Here is a 14,884-nt window from a genome sequence, read left to right on the forward strand (position 1 = left end):
CGTCTGAAGCTTGCGTCCGAAGCATGGCAGAGAGCTAGAGGACGCAGTGTCTCGTTCCCTACTCAGGGAACTATGGTTACATACGTAACCTGAGACCGTTCCCTTTTGAGGGAACTTCGAACTGCGTCCTCTAGGGGGCGCTTTGGGGAACAGTATACCCACGCCGCCATGCTGAGGGGAATGCAGGCCAGAATCATGGCGAGCACTAAGTACCAACTCTACCATTACTATGGGAGTTGCCCCTGGGACGTTTAGACGGCTGTCTGTGACAGTACCCCTTATGGCCAAAAGGCCTAAGCTACATACCCAACTTAATTGTTAGGGCCTCGGCCCTGGGTAGAGCTGAAGGCTTGGAATCAGGAAAGATTCCTTTAAAGGGATACGGCTAAGAACCTAGCATTTGTACCAAGTCCTGCCTGTCACACAGGGGCTACCGCTAGCTTACGCATAAGCTTGCTGAAAGAGCTGTCTCAACAGTTCTCTAGTAGCAACACCCTGTTTAGATAGGTATCCGAGGATACATAGGTGGAGTGGCGCCCAAGATGAACGGGGCTTTTACCAACTCAAGAAAGGGCACGAAGCAACCGCGCGAAGCCCTCACCATATAGGATTTTAGAAAGAACGCAGAATACTAGCGTACAAACTTACCACAGTGTGGATTTCAGAAAATGTGCAAAGACTACACGTGCACACTTACCATATCATGGATTTTCAAATACTGTTCTAAGGAGGGGCTCTCGTGGCACTCGGATAGAGCAGCTCATAGATGGAATGTTGCATCTTAAAACAGTATGATTGAGAGTCATCAACTCGATCTATGGAAACAATACTGGAGCGCTCTGGGAAAAAAACAGAGAACTCCGTCTCGTACGAGAGGAGAACTCCGAGCTCAGAGTAGCGCACTCATAGGTGATCCATTTTTTGGAAAAAGGGGAGCGCTGCTAAATTACCACGAGAATCAATAGCCCCTCATGTTGAGAAAAGCGATGCTTGAGGTGTATAAACAAATACACACTGGCTGAATGGAGCCCAAGGAACCAAGGTCTAATCATCTCAAGAAAGGGAACGAAGCGTTACCCCTCATCGTACAAGATTTCAGAAAGTTTGCAGAGTCTTGCATGCAAACTTACCACTTGTGGATTTTTAGAAAGTGTGTTCACATACACACTGACCACCATGTGGTTTTGAGAAAGTACACAAAGCTTAGCGTGTGTACTTAAAGGTTCCTAAGCATCGTAGAGGAGCTGAATCTCACGGGAGAGGCAAGCTCAATTTTACAAACCTCGGGTGAGGGGAGCATCACCTGAGGCAGCATATACAAGAAGACTTCTGTAACTGCCACCTCCACTTCCCGGTAGATACGACAGCACCCCTAAGCGGCCAGGAGACCCCTCGGGGTGACCTGGCCAGACATCCATGAAATTCCCTGCAGTGCTGTGCCAGGCCTGATGATCAAGGAGGCTCCCTCAGAAACCTGTGATCTCAGCCGCCTAATACCGGAACATGAAGCCGAATGGCTGCTGCTGACGAATGTTTAGTAAACACTGTAACTGAGCACTGCAAAGGAAACTCAGACAGAGTTTATTAGTAGACACGTAACCACCAGCAATTAAATACACATAAGTATATACAGAGAGGGTTACATGTACTCACTCACCCTCCTACGCCGGAGCCCCGCTCAAGGGGTACCTCCTTTTAACCTGGACCATCAGTTTCAGGTTGGTTGCTATGGACATAGAACCATAAAAAAAATATTATAGGTCCAGCATAGGAGACTGTTATGCGAGAGGTTTCCACCTAACCTCGATCAGGTGGAGAGCTGGTGGTTACAGGGGAATTAGGAAGGGGAGTATAAAAGCAGAAGTTAACCTTTCGAAGTCGATTAACGCATATACGCGTTTGTCTTCTCTTTTAGTAGATACCTCGGTATCATTCTGATTTGGACGAGAACGCTGCCTCGTCTAGATCATACCTCTTAGGTTCTGCTTACCTCCTCATGACCCACGATTCCTCTAACCCCTGCCCGCAGGTGGGGGAGGAGCGCGAGTTGCGACACTAGCCTTCTGTGCCCATCTTTGATCCTCAGATCGAGACAGGCCAGGACCCCTATGTTGTTTGGGCTCAGACCTGGACCTTCGTGGGACGAAGGATCTGAAAGCAGCAGAGCGCGCCTTCGTCTCCCTGAACTTTTCAAATCGCCGCCTCAACGGAAATACCGAAAAGTTCAGAAGGCGAAACCTGAGCATCGGGCAGAAAGCATTTTCTTTCCTCCCGATGTCTGTTCATCCACAGATGTCTCTCCGCTGCCACCATGGCCGCCATAGTCCTGCCCCATGGCGGAGGCGGCCTGCTTGGTAGCATGGAGAGAGATCCATGGTGTGGCGCAGCTCAGCTACCAGATCGGAAAAAGGCCCAGCCTCTATCCAGGTCTCTTAGCAGATCAGTCTGATATGCTTGAAGCACCAGCATTGTGTGTAATAAAGCCTCAGCCTGACCTGCTACTGCGTATGCCTTGCCATTTAAGCGAGATGATTTTCTGAAGGGGCTTAGATGGCAAGGAGGGAGAATAAGAGAGGAGGTTTCCCCTGCAGAAAGAAAACATTTTTCACATATAAAAATGTATAAATTATTTATAAAATTTTTAGCTCTTTCTACAGGGGCATTCCCTCCTAGCCGCTTTCACGCATCACCTCGATGTCGGCAGATTACTTTAATGCCGAAACCGATGGATGCAAAAGGAAAACGGCATCTTTCATTTCTTTTTAATCTCTGTATGGAGATCATGAACAAATGAAAGGCTCACCTGAGCTGGAGGGTTATGGTCAAAAGGTAATTTTCGCTCAATAACCTCCAACAGCTCTACATACGCAGGGCAGGAGAATTGAGAAGGCTCAGCCTCAGCTTCTTCACCATCCTCAAAAATCTCCTGCTTTTCCTGGGTAAAAACCCAGCAGAGCACTAACCTCAGTATGAGAAAGTGTTAAAGATATAACATCATCCTCCCAAGGCTCTCTCTCGTCCGCCGCTCCTTTTTTTTTTTTTTTACGATCTCGAAAGGGAAAGTCCCTCTTTAAACCATTCAGACAGATCCATATGTATTCTCACGAGCTCATTTTCTTTCCTGCCTCAGCGTGGACAGATCCTGAACCGCGGGAAGCAGATGGCTTGCCTTTTTTTTTTTTTTTTTAGAAGAGAGACGAACGAGAGCGGAGCTTTTTCCATTGAAAAAACGCTCATAGTGCACGCAGATTGCCTCCTCAAAGACATCGCGTGCGTGCTCTTCACCCAAACAAATGACGCAAAGATCGCGTGTGTCATCGGGTGTCAAATAACGCCGACACGGATGCACACATCGTCTAAACGCTTGCTAGTTGTCGCCATGATAAACAGAGAAAGATCGCCCTTACCGGTTCTTTCAGATGCACGCTTCAAACAAAACAGTCAGTTGAAGATGAAGAAGATAATGACGTGCTCTCCCGGTGCTGATTTATAGTCGCGCCGGTAGTGACGTCGGAGGCTGTCAACGGCCAACAAGTTGGTGTTTTTTCATTGTATGCTTCAGACACGGGTCACGACGAGGTGTTCCCCAAAGCGCCCCCTAGAGGACGCAGTTCGAAGTTCCCTCGAAAGGGAACTACAGTTTAGTGATATCCGGTTTGCGAACAAATCATTCGATGTAACCGGATCTTCCTGAACCAGTTCACCAAATCGAACTGAATCATTTGAAACGGTTCGCGTCTCGGTTCGAGAAATTCATTTATTCAAACAGTAATGCAAACTGCTGTGAAGAAAGAACTGAAGATGAACACATAGTCGAGCCAGATAACGAACAAAATATTGACTCATTCTTGAGTCAAGAACCGGTTGCATTGGTTTTCAGATCACCAGTAGTGATGGGAAGTTCGGTTCTTTTCCGCGAACCGTTTCTTCTGGAAAGTTCGATTCAATAAACCGGTAGAAAAAAACGGTTCACCGGTTCTTTTGCGCTCAAAGTAATGCCATCATTTGCGATGATTGCCCTTGATTCAAGCCTTCGGTTTACCTGGGCTCATAACATTAGCGCAGAATCAGTTCAGAATCAGTCACCAAAAGAATCAGTTTGGTTCAGGCGCTCTGTGTGACGATCTGCTTCACGCTGAATCACACATGCGCAGTATCATCAGCTCCTTGGTTCTCGAATCAGACTCCGACAGAAACGGTTCTTTTGTTCGTTATCTGGCTCGGCTCAGTGTTCATCTTCAGTTCTCTCTTCACAGCAGTTCAGTCAGTGTACTGTTTGAGTAAATGAATTACTCCGGGATATTGGTTTGTTTTAACTCAGAGGGAGTGTCAGCCACGTTAAAAAAAAGTTAACAGCTTAAGTCATTTGTGGATTAATGCGTATTGGAGACGTGAACCGTTTCAAACGATTCAGTTCGATTTGGTGAACTGGTTCAAGAAGATCCGGTTACATCGAGTGATTCGTTCGCAAACCAGATATCACTAAACTGCTGTGTTTTGAACTCACAACAGACCCGGAAGAGAAGACAATGTTGAATAAAGTCGTAGTTTTTGCTATTTTTGGACCAAAAATTATTTTCGATGCTTCAAAAATTTCTAACTGACCCTCTGATGTCACATGGACTACTTTGATGATGTTTTTATTACCTTTCTAACCATGGACAGTATACCGTACACACAGTTTCAATGGAGGGACAGAAAGCTCTCTGACTAAATTTAAAATATCTTAAACTGTGTTCCAAATATGAACGGAGGTCTTACAGGTTTGGAACGACACGAGGGTGAGTCAATAATGATATAATTTTCATATTTCGGTGAACTAACCCTTTAACATGGGGAGTCTATGGGATTGATTCCCATAGCGGCCAGTCGATGACTTACAGTTTAAGTCACTTCTGTATGGGCTTCTTGAGAGCAGGAGGTTCCCGACTGATAAAAACACAGGCAAGACCAATAATTCTCCCCCTGAATGTTTTCGCTACTAGCCTGAGAGAGTCGTCAGAACAAACAGATTTATATTGAACAATGTTGCTGACTTACAAGCTCCCATCATGCATTGCAGCATGGATAAAATGTTTGGATAGTGTATTGTTTTGGGCTTTGCTGTCTTTGACAATTTTTTGGGGAAACGGAACCCTCAATACATCATGTTGGCTTGATTTTTAACTTTCATTATTTCTTTAATAGTGCATTTTATTATGTTCCTTTGACATGTTTTACAACATACAAAAAATATGCAGCTATTTCATGGGTTTGTGTGAGTGGGAAAGTAAAGGGGAAAGAAAGCAATGTGTATATATGTAAAGGTGTTCATGTGAGTGCTTATGTGAGATGTTTTTTCAGTAAACACGCTGCTGTGGAATTGAGGAGAGCAGCCTAGCAGCTGTCTGCTGGCCTCCCATGTGGGGTTGGCACGCACATCACTAAGTCTTTCATCGCTGTCAATATGCCTCTTATTCACCATTTACACAATAAGCTTTCAGCAGCATCCCATAATACACATGAAGTGCTGACGGACTGCCTTAGGCTTCACGTGGATCTGGAAGTGTGATCAATGTGCATGTTACAACCACTTGAGCTATTTAAAGTCTGCATCAGCTGACATGAGCTGCTCTTAAAAACAACAAGAGCAATTCAAGAGAGACACAGGTAAGCCCGAGTGTTAATTTGCCTCAAGTGAGATTATAAAGATTAAAGTCTTTCTAGTCTCAATATTCCATTGATTTTACATGCTGCCAGACAAAACAGCTGTGTCCTCTTCTGGCCTCTGAAATGGAAGCTCTTTTTGCCTTGAGGTGGATCTGCTGTCTGTGTATTGCTTTGCTTTATAAAGCAGGCTTTGAATTCTGAAAGGTGTTGCAAAAAAAATATTTTGAAGAATGTTTCACCAATTTTTGTTCTAAATTCTAAATAAATATTTTATCTCATTATTGCTGCTAGTGTTCTTTTAACTGAAATAAAAACATAACTGGGAAGAACATAAACTGCATTAAAATAAATTTTCATGGCCTAAACTGTAAATGCAAAAAAATAAAAAGGCCACAAATTACTGTTAAGTTTATATATTCATATAGCTTAAAGCCTTTAAAACATGCCCACATGCTACTATTGAGAACAATACCATAAGACCGTGCTGGGAAATTTATTCATACACTTATGAAATTATACCAGTTAATGAATTAACTTTGACAGGCCTTTAACAAATAAAAATCTGAAATGCTAAACCTAGTAATAACAGATTGAAAACTTGATGGAAAAAAATTATTAGATGGAAGCAAAAATGTTTATGCTTTTGTGATCCAGCGTTATTTTAGGATCACTCATATACTATAATAACTTTTATTAATGTTTTGAGATAGTTTTATTTTTCAAATTTTCCATTTCCAATTAAATTTTAGTTTAGGTTGTATTAAAATATTGCGTTTTGGTTTATTAATATATGATTAGTCAGTATTTTAATGAGTTTTGCATTCAATTTTTGTCTATAGTATATAGTTTCACATTTTTATTTCAGCTTAAGTTTTAATAATTTTAGTACAACAAATTACTATTTGTATATGTATTTATCTGTGTATATAATCTGTGTATGTAATTTTATTTCGGTTAAAACAAAACAAAATTGTTCAAGTAACATTTTATTCATATAGTTTTGGTTTTATTTTTATTTTTATTAACTGTAATAGCCCTGTTACAAGCAAACACAAAGCATGGAAATACAACCCTCCAACCCCATCACTATGTTGCTTTAGGTGCTCCATTAAAAATAATGAAAACTGAAGAAAAAAGTAAAAAAAAATTATAATCGTATAGAAATATTTTTCTATAATCTATCTTCGTTCCTCGCATAGATTTTCCTGTATTGTGGTTATGCTGTGGATGTGACTGTACACAGTCCTACTCCACTCGCCTGAACTCTTTTTCCATATTAGTTATTAATGCTTGACTTCTTAGCAGAGACTTTATTAGTCTGAACGTGCTGTCTTGGCTAAGAATGCGATATATCATCAGTGACAGAGCATTGCATGATTATGATATCATCGAGCCCCGATCTGCGAACAGGATCTAGGTCTTTTGCATCCTCAGGGAGCACTTCCTCGCAATTGGCCCCTGATCCGAGGGCAGGGGCCATGGCATGGAGACCGCTGTAATGAGTCTCAACTCTCCTTCCTCAAGGGGACAAGACTTCACTTTATCCTTTACGCTTCTCCTTTCAGCCAGTCCTGTGGAGGCAAACTGAAAGAGGAGGAGGAGAAATAATGGAGACTATTCAATGAAGGGGAGAAGTGGCCACCTTTTTTAATGGTTGTGTCAAATGCCACATTGTCTCTCTCTCTCCCTTTCTCTTTCCTCAGGGGGGACTGCATGTGTCCAGAGAGAACTGGAGCTCTGTCGCATTATAAATGTGTGTGTGAGAGAGCAAAGATGATTCAGGTTGTGTAAGGTTTTGTATTGCCACAGACATTTCTGTAACAATTTGTGCCTTGATTTGTTTCCGGTGCTGTAATGTTCTCTTTGCCTTGCTATTTTTATACCTGCGTCGAGAGGCTGAAGTCAGCTGGCTTTAGCCTCACTTTAACACTAATGAAGACTAGAAAGGATGGCTTAATCTTTTTAATGGCAGGAAAAACGTTCAGGTCTTTAACCCACCTCCTATGGCTAGACCACTGTGTATCAATTACATTGATGTAAAGACTGCATTGGAATTTAATTTGTCAAATGGAAGAATGAACTGATTAAGGCAGTTTCCACAAATGGAGTACAAATTAGGGCTTGAAACTCGAGTCTTTTTTCTTTTCAACAAATTGCCACTGCAAGGGAAGTGTTTAACCTTTGGAAAAGAGGTATCTGATCATTTAAGATGATCAGACTAAATGCAATATGTGCTGTTTAATTTTATAGTTATATTATTATTTAATTCATTATTTTATTTTGCAGTCACACAAATTACAGAAACTAATGCAGTTTATTTGTAAGCATAAATAGTTGATTTGCAGATTTAGTCATGCACCACATATTGTTTTGTAGTTAGTATATTTAGCAAATGTATTGATAAATAAAATAAGATGTATATATACACTGCTGTTCAAAAGCTTGGGGCTATATATATATATATATATATAATGTTTTAATACTTTTATTCCGCAAAGGTGCATTGTATTAAAAGTGACAATATCAGCAAAGACTTTTATAATGTTACAAAATATTTAGATTGCAAATAAATGTATCATGGTTTAACCTAACAGAAATATTAAGCAGCACAAAGTTTTCAACATATATAATAAAAAATAATGTTAGCAAATCAACATATGAGATGATTTCTGAAGGACCGTGTGACTCTAGAAAATTCTATACATTTTATAAAGAAAGAATACATTTAATTTTAAAATATGCTGAAATAGAAAAAAAAAAGTTATTTTAATTGCCATAATATTTCACAATGTTTCTTGATTTACTGTATTTTTTATCAGATAAACACTTAAAAAATTACTTTAAAAAAACTTACCAAACCTGAACTTTTGATGAATGGTGTGTATATATAAACAGAAGAGGAATGTCTTGACTTAGAAAATATTTTAATGTTGCTTGCAAACATTTCGAAAAGCATCAATGGAGAAAATGCTGTACTGGGTAATGTTACTATAGCATGTGATTGCCTCTCTTTCTTCCCTACAGCGGTTCTGTTTGTTCTCATAAATTATGCTTCTGAGAGCTTAGGCTTCCAAGAAAACATCTACATAAATGCCTATTTTAAGGTCTGATAAGCCAAAGAAAGTGTTTCTTTGATTCCATACTAGTGGGTTAAACTGATGTGCCAGACAATAATGTGAACACTAAATATGTACACTACTTATCATGAACATTTATGGTTATAATGAATATTTATGAAAGTGTTCTCTTATTTTTGATTGCAGAGACAAGTTTCTTGTTGGGGAACGCTCAAATCGTGGAGTGGCCTATAGTTTACAGTAATGACGGATTCTGCAAGCTGTCTGGTTACCACAGGGCAGAGGTCATGCAGAAGAGCAGCACCTGCAGGTGAGTGGCTCTCCATCTGTCTTTTTTTACCTTGTCCTCATTCAGTACTCAGGGACAGGCAGTGATGTGATTTAAATTTATATTCACAACTTTTCTGGCTAAGGCATGCAGGATCCAAAAACGCATTAGTGTGCATCATAACTAAATTACGTGTTTTCACAGAATTACATTATTTTGGATCTGAAAACGAAGCCTCACAAACATTTCCAGAGGGATTATGCTCAGATAACAGAAGCTGAATCTATTAAACTGATGCAATGCAGAATATGAAGTAGAGGAAGGACAGATTTTGATCGTTTAATTTTGTTTTCTATGTTTCTCAAGTGAGAACTGACCGCTATTCATTCAAGTTTCAACCATCAGACAAGTGAGGATGTTTCGCTAATGATTTGGTTAAGTGTTAGATACAGAAGTGTCATTTTCTCACTCTGCTTGAGTTGGCAATGATGCTAAAGCACACTTCTCACATCAGTTCAGCTGTGTTGAGCCATAGTAGAATCTGCATGCGCTATTTAGCCAATCAGAAAGTGCATTTCTCCTGAGCCATCACTGAACACCTTGTTAGTGCTAAATGCGCTCAGTGAGGTGCCAGTCATTAGAGTAGAAACAGAAATACCAACTGCAGCGATTTGGCTCTACCTACATGCATTGATATGGATCTGCCTACAGACTGTAATATGACTCCAGATTCAGGCCTTTGTCAGGTAAAGCAATAAGGATGAGGATTTGATACTAAAAATCTCTGAGTAGCTTAGGGCCACAAAACTCAAATGCACCAAAATTACCCAGTGTATTTTTAGTTTTATGGAAGTGATAGTAAGATGCAAAACAAATAAAATCTTTAAAAGGAAACTGGGGGATTTAACACAATGCTAAAGAGATTGCAAAGTCACCCAGTCCTAGTAATTTGCTAAAATTGCTACATTACAAGACTCACGTGTGGAGCATTGTCCTCCAGTGTCCACTTAAGAAAGAAATGGACAATAGATGAGAAAGATAGAGAAAGGAAAAAGTTTGAGAACTCTGTAACGGATAACCTCCTTTGACTTTAACATGATTTGAAATGATGGAAAAAAGAGCTAAATTAAAGAAATATGGTAACACTTTAGTATAGGGACTAGTTGCTTATTATTAGTGTGCATAATACTAGCATATTGGCTCTTTGCTAGATATTCTGCATGACCATATTCTACATCTCAAATCCTGCCCAATACTTAAACATAACAAATACCTCACTAACTATTAATTAGCAGCAAATTAGGACTTTAGAATTAATGCAAAAGTTCTAGTTAATAGTTAGTTAATAGTGGGTATTGGACCTTAAAATAAAGTGTGACCAGAAAAAATAAAATAAAATAAAAAATAATAAATTATATATATATATATATATATATATATATATATATATATATATATATATATATATATATATATACATATATATATATATTTACCACATTTAGATTGTAATATTGTCATGAAATTGAAAAAATGGGAATACATACTGCATAAAAGGTCCACCTCACTCATCCTACGTCTTACCTCTTCCTTTTGTCTATTCTAAAATCTGCAGCTTAGTCATTATGTAATAAACATTTTTGTCTTTCATTTTTTTAAATCAAATTTTTATTTTATAAAATGTTAAAGAATTTAATGAATATCTTGTTTGTTATCATTATTAAATTGTATTATCCAAAAGTCTGAAACCAATTTGTCATTTTTTTTATATGATGCACGTTTATTTTCCAAACTTGTACAATGTGGTCTTAGACGTTTGAATCCCAGTGTCGCTACCTTATTTGCAAACATTTACGAGAACTTCAGTTGCTAAAAACACAAGAATATCTTGTCTTTTGCTGCTCTCCTAAACTGTTTCAAATGTGATGTTTCCTTCCTTTTACATAACCTTAAGGGCAGAGCATATCGGAACTGTGGTTGAGTGTCTACTGTTTGTCCAGCCTCCGCATGTTAAATAGAGCGGCTGCAGTAACTGACAGCCCGTGTCATCAGCCACTCCCCCTTGTGCACACTCTGTGAATTAACTGACAGTGAAAGACAAGCTAGAGTTTGCTGGGCAGATGTGTGTGCCACACAGGTGTGCGCTCTCCTCTAACTCTCTTTTTCTGCTCTCTTTGTCTTGCTCATTTTCATCACCTGTTTCTCCCTTTTCCACCCACTTCTCTCACAACCTTTTTTGACTTTTCATCCTTTGTCTCTCTGTCCCCCCGGCAGTTTCATGTACGGCGAACTGACAGACAAGAAGACAATAGACAAAGTCAGACAGACCTTTGATAACTATGAGTCCAATTGCTTTGAAGTGCTGCTCTATAAGAAGAATAGTGAGTATTCCCAGCTACGATTGTTTAGCTGTGCCTGCTGCATCAAGCAGGAAAGTGAAAGTACAGAGATGCAATTGTGTCCATTTCCTGAAATTAATGAAAATGATTTTTAAAAACTGTTGTTCCATTTTTCTGTCTGATATATAGTCCACAAGAGAAAATAATATTTGAATTCATAAAAATCAAATAGTTCGAATGTTTACATCCCCTTGATTCTTAATACTGTGTACTAAGCTCAATGATCCACAGCTGTAATAAATATGTTATATTGTGTTGTTAATCAATATAAAACTGGTTAAAAAAATATAGACCCCTTTTTTATTGGTATTCAGAGAATATAGGCTTATTTGGAAACTTTCGTCTTTTAAATACAGTCACTGTATAAAGCAGCACATGCTCATTGAAAAGTGTGTCTGGTTGTAACATTAAAAATTCACTTATCCGTTTCATTTGCAAACCGCATGAAAGTCAATACAGCCAGCAGAAAGTGTCCGTTTTTATGACTCATTTAGACCATTGCGATCAACTTTTAAGTACCAATAGGAGCACAGAATCTGATGAGCGACAACAACTAACCACCATTTGCTCCTCACAAATCATCTTCATTTATTTCTATTTTCTTTTCAATACAAGCCATTATCAAAATTAACACTGAAGATTGTTTTCTTTGCTAGTCACTAATTCAATTCCGCATGTAAATGCAGCTCACCATCACAAAACGCATTACAGATTGATGATGGGAAATTCCAGACAGATCTTCTTATGTATGTCTTGGCTGTTTATAGAGTCTGACGTTAATGACAATTAAGATCAACAGTGTGACAATACGCTGTAATGAGTTAAAAACAGTTATTCTAGAGAGTCTGAAAAACCTGTGTTCTGTTCATTCAGTTGCACTCGGTTTAGCTGACGAGTCGTGTCTGTGTGTGTGTGTGCACACGCTCTCTTCTTATTCCCTTACTCTCCTTATCCAGATTCTGTTAACAGTCACGTAATTCATGATCATGTCTTATCATCGGCTACTCATTCCCAACCCAGAAAAATACCTTCCTTGATGAGTTATTTGATTATTTACACCTCAAGGAATCTTGCATTTCGGACACAATTGCATCCTGTCTGCTCTTGAATTTTTCTAATGCAGCTACTATAAAGATAAATCTCCTCATGTAGCCTCTGTAAGATAAAGCTGTACTGTTAAGCTCAGATGTAATGACCCATTAGGCACACGGGTTACACAGTATATTTATCATATGGGTGAAGCGAGAACCTTGGTCTCAGTGATCTTCCTGTCTCCCTCTTTTTTCTCAATTCCCATCTTTCTCCTGCAATCTTTATTCGCCACCATAATCTCATTATCATGTATTCTACTGCTCCCCTTCCTTTAACCTCTCTGTCACTTTCCCTTTCCCTCATCATTCTCATCTTTTTCATCCATGTCTTTTATCCTCCTGGTCATGACTTCTTTTGAATCCCTAATTCGCTTCTTTTTACGTACCATTTTCATACTTTCCTTTCCTTTCATCCCGCCCTCTCTCCTCTCTCGTTGTGTTCATCTGGTGCTGTCAGGAACCCCTGTGTGGCTCTACATGCAGGTGGCCCCCATCAGGAATGAGAACGACAAGGTGGTCCTGTTCCTCTGCACTTTTAAGGACATCACTGTCTTCAAGCAGCCCATTGAAGATGAGACCACCAGAGGTAAGAATTCTTGCGTGTTGCATTTATCAGCCTTGTGGTAAAAAATGTGATTAACTCACATACACACACACTTGAATTACAGGTGCATTTTTTTTTTTATGTGGATATAGCGCATGTGAATAAATCCAACCAGATTTATTCATTAACAGAATTACTTTATACTGGGGATGCTTGTGTGTTGCAGCCTGCTTGGCCCAATAGCACATGCTAGTATACTGAGCGCGACAAGCTGTCACTTTATGTTGGAGAGTGTTGCTTATGGGCATCACTGCAGTCAGTCGTGGAGGTTACTTGTATAGACTATATGTGCATTTATGATTGATGGGCATTGTCAGATCCTACTTTTCCCACCATTTACTCTCTGTTTCTACTTTTCTCTCTCTCTCGTTCTCATATAAACCAGTGGCTATTTTCCTTGTCAGCTTGTGCCACTGCTAAACTGAAGCACTTGTCCTTTGACAGTGATCCTTGCCCACACCGGAGCTTTTTAAAGACACACACACACACACACACACACACACACACACATTTGAAATTTCCCCTCAGAGACTTGATGGCAGCTGCTGTCACTTTGTGGCATGGCACCTGTGCCCAACTGAGACTCTTGTCAGTGGGTGTGTGCTGAGCGACAGGAAGCAAATGCTGTGGTAGCAAATGCTATTAAAGGTAAAGGTTTCAAAAGGTGGATTTTTACAACAGTGCCATAGAAAAACCATTTTTTTAAACACTTTGTTTTAGTGTCATTGTTACATGTTACATGTACTTACTATTATAAAAACAAAAAATGATGCTTAATTTCATGCAAGTAACCCTAAGCCAAACCCTAATCCTAACCCTAACCATACAGAAAGTAATATTACTCAGTACTTAAATGTATAAATACACTGTAACAAGGACACCTTAAAATAAAGTGTAACTAATAGTTCTTAAAATAAGTAATAGAAAAGTTTTGATAAGCATTTTGATAATCCAAAAAAACTTTTCTCACTAAAAACAACATTTTGTGGCTCTTAAAATAAAATAGTATGTTCTTCATGAAGAACCTTTAACATTCATGGAACCTTTTCACAAATGGTTCTTTATAGTGGAAAAACTTCTGTAGATTTGTAAAATGTTATTCGCACTAAAATGTTTCTTTTAAGAAATGTTAGCTGAAACGTTGTTGGGGGAACCAAAAATGGTTCTTCTGTGGCATCACTGTGAAAACACCCTTTTAGAACCTTCACTTTTAGAAGTGCATGGATGTGAAAGGTTCTTCAAGGAACCGTTGATGCCAATAACGAACCCGAAATATAACTTTAGTGCTTGAATAGTTATCTCCATTCTTTGGCAGTTACAGTCACATGGTATTTGGTATGAAAATGTCAATGAAAACACAGCGATTTTCTCGCTGTTGAATAGCCAAAACTCTACTGGCTATACTTATCCATATAGCTTTTATTAAATATTTATGAATATAAAAAATTATGCATCACAGGTGCTCACATTCCTTTGACATAGATGAGCCTTAGTTATGCCCGTGTTGAGAATATAAGCTGCTCATCGCCACACACTGAACCACAAACTTTCTAAAGCATCTATCAGGCATTCAAATCACCTACAGTGACTACTTTCTAAATGAAGGACTATTTGCCTCATCAAAATGTTAATCTATGCTTCTGACCCTTGATGCACTAATAAATATTAACAGCACAATCCGATTATTTATAGCTTGACAAGTCGCTTGAGCTTGTTGTTAGGTAAATATGAGATCTGTTGTTCTAAAGGGGCATTTGTTAAACGTCACACGCCAGGTGTGTATTCAGTATTGCTTC

General features: G+C 39.1%; 1 protein-coding gene across 3 annotated transcripts in view; it reads left to right on the forward strand.

Moving 5' to 3' along the window:
• Window positions 1-14,884, forward strand: part of kcnh5a (potassium voltage-gated channel, subfamily H (eag-related), member 5a) — a 79,085-nt gene that overhangs the window by 6,897 nt on the left and 57,304 nt on the right. For 2 of the 3 annotated variants that reach the window (XM_026291249.1, XM_026291251.1), the window contains exons 2-4: window positions 8,913-9,036; window positions 11,269-11,375; window positions 12,942-13,070. In XM_026291249.1, coding sequence (XP_026147034.1) covers window positions 8,913-9,036; window positions 11,269-11,375; window positions 12,942-13,070 — 360 coding nt within the window. Of the gene's footprint in view, window positions 1-8,912; window positions 9,037-9,360; window positions 9,404-11,268; window positions 11,376-12,941; window positions 13,071-14,884 lie in introns of all 3 variants that reach the window. The other variant, XM_026291250.1, reaches the window with a different exon arrangement.

The sequence above is a fragment of the Carassius auratus genome, chromosome 20 (assembly GCF_003368295.1).
Source record: "Carassius auratus strain Wakin chromosome 20, ASM336829v1, whole genome shotgun sequence".
Lineage (NCBI taxonomy): Eukaryota > Metazoa > Chordata > Actinopteri > Cypriniformes > Cyprinidae > Carassius > Carassius auratus.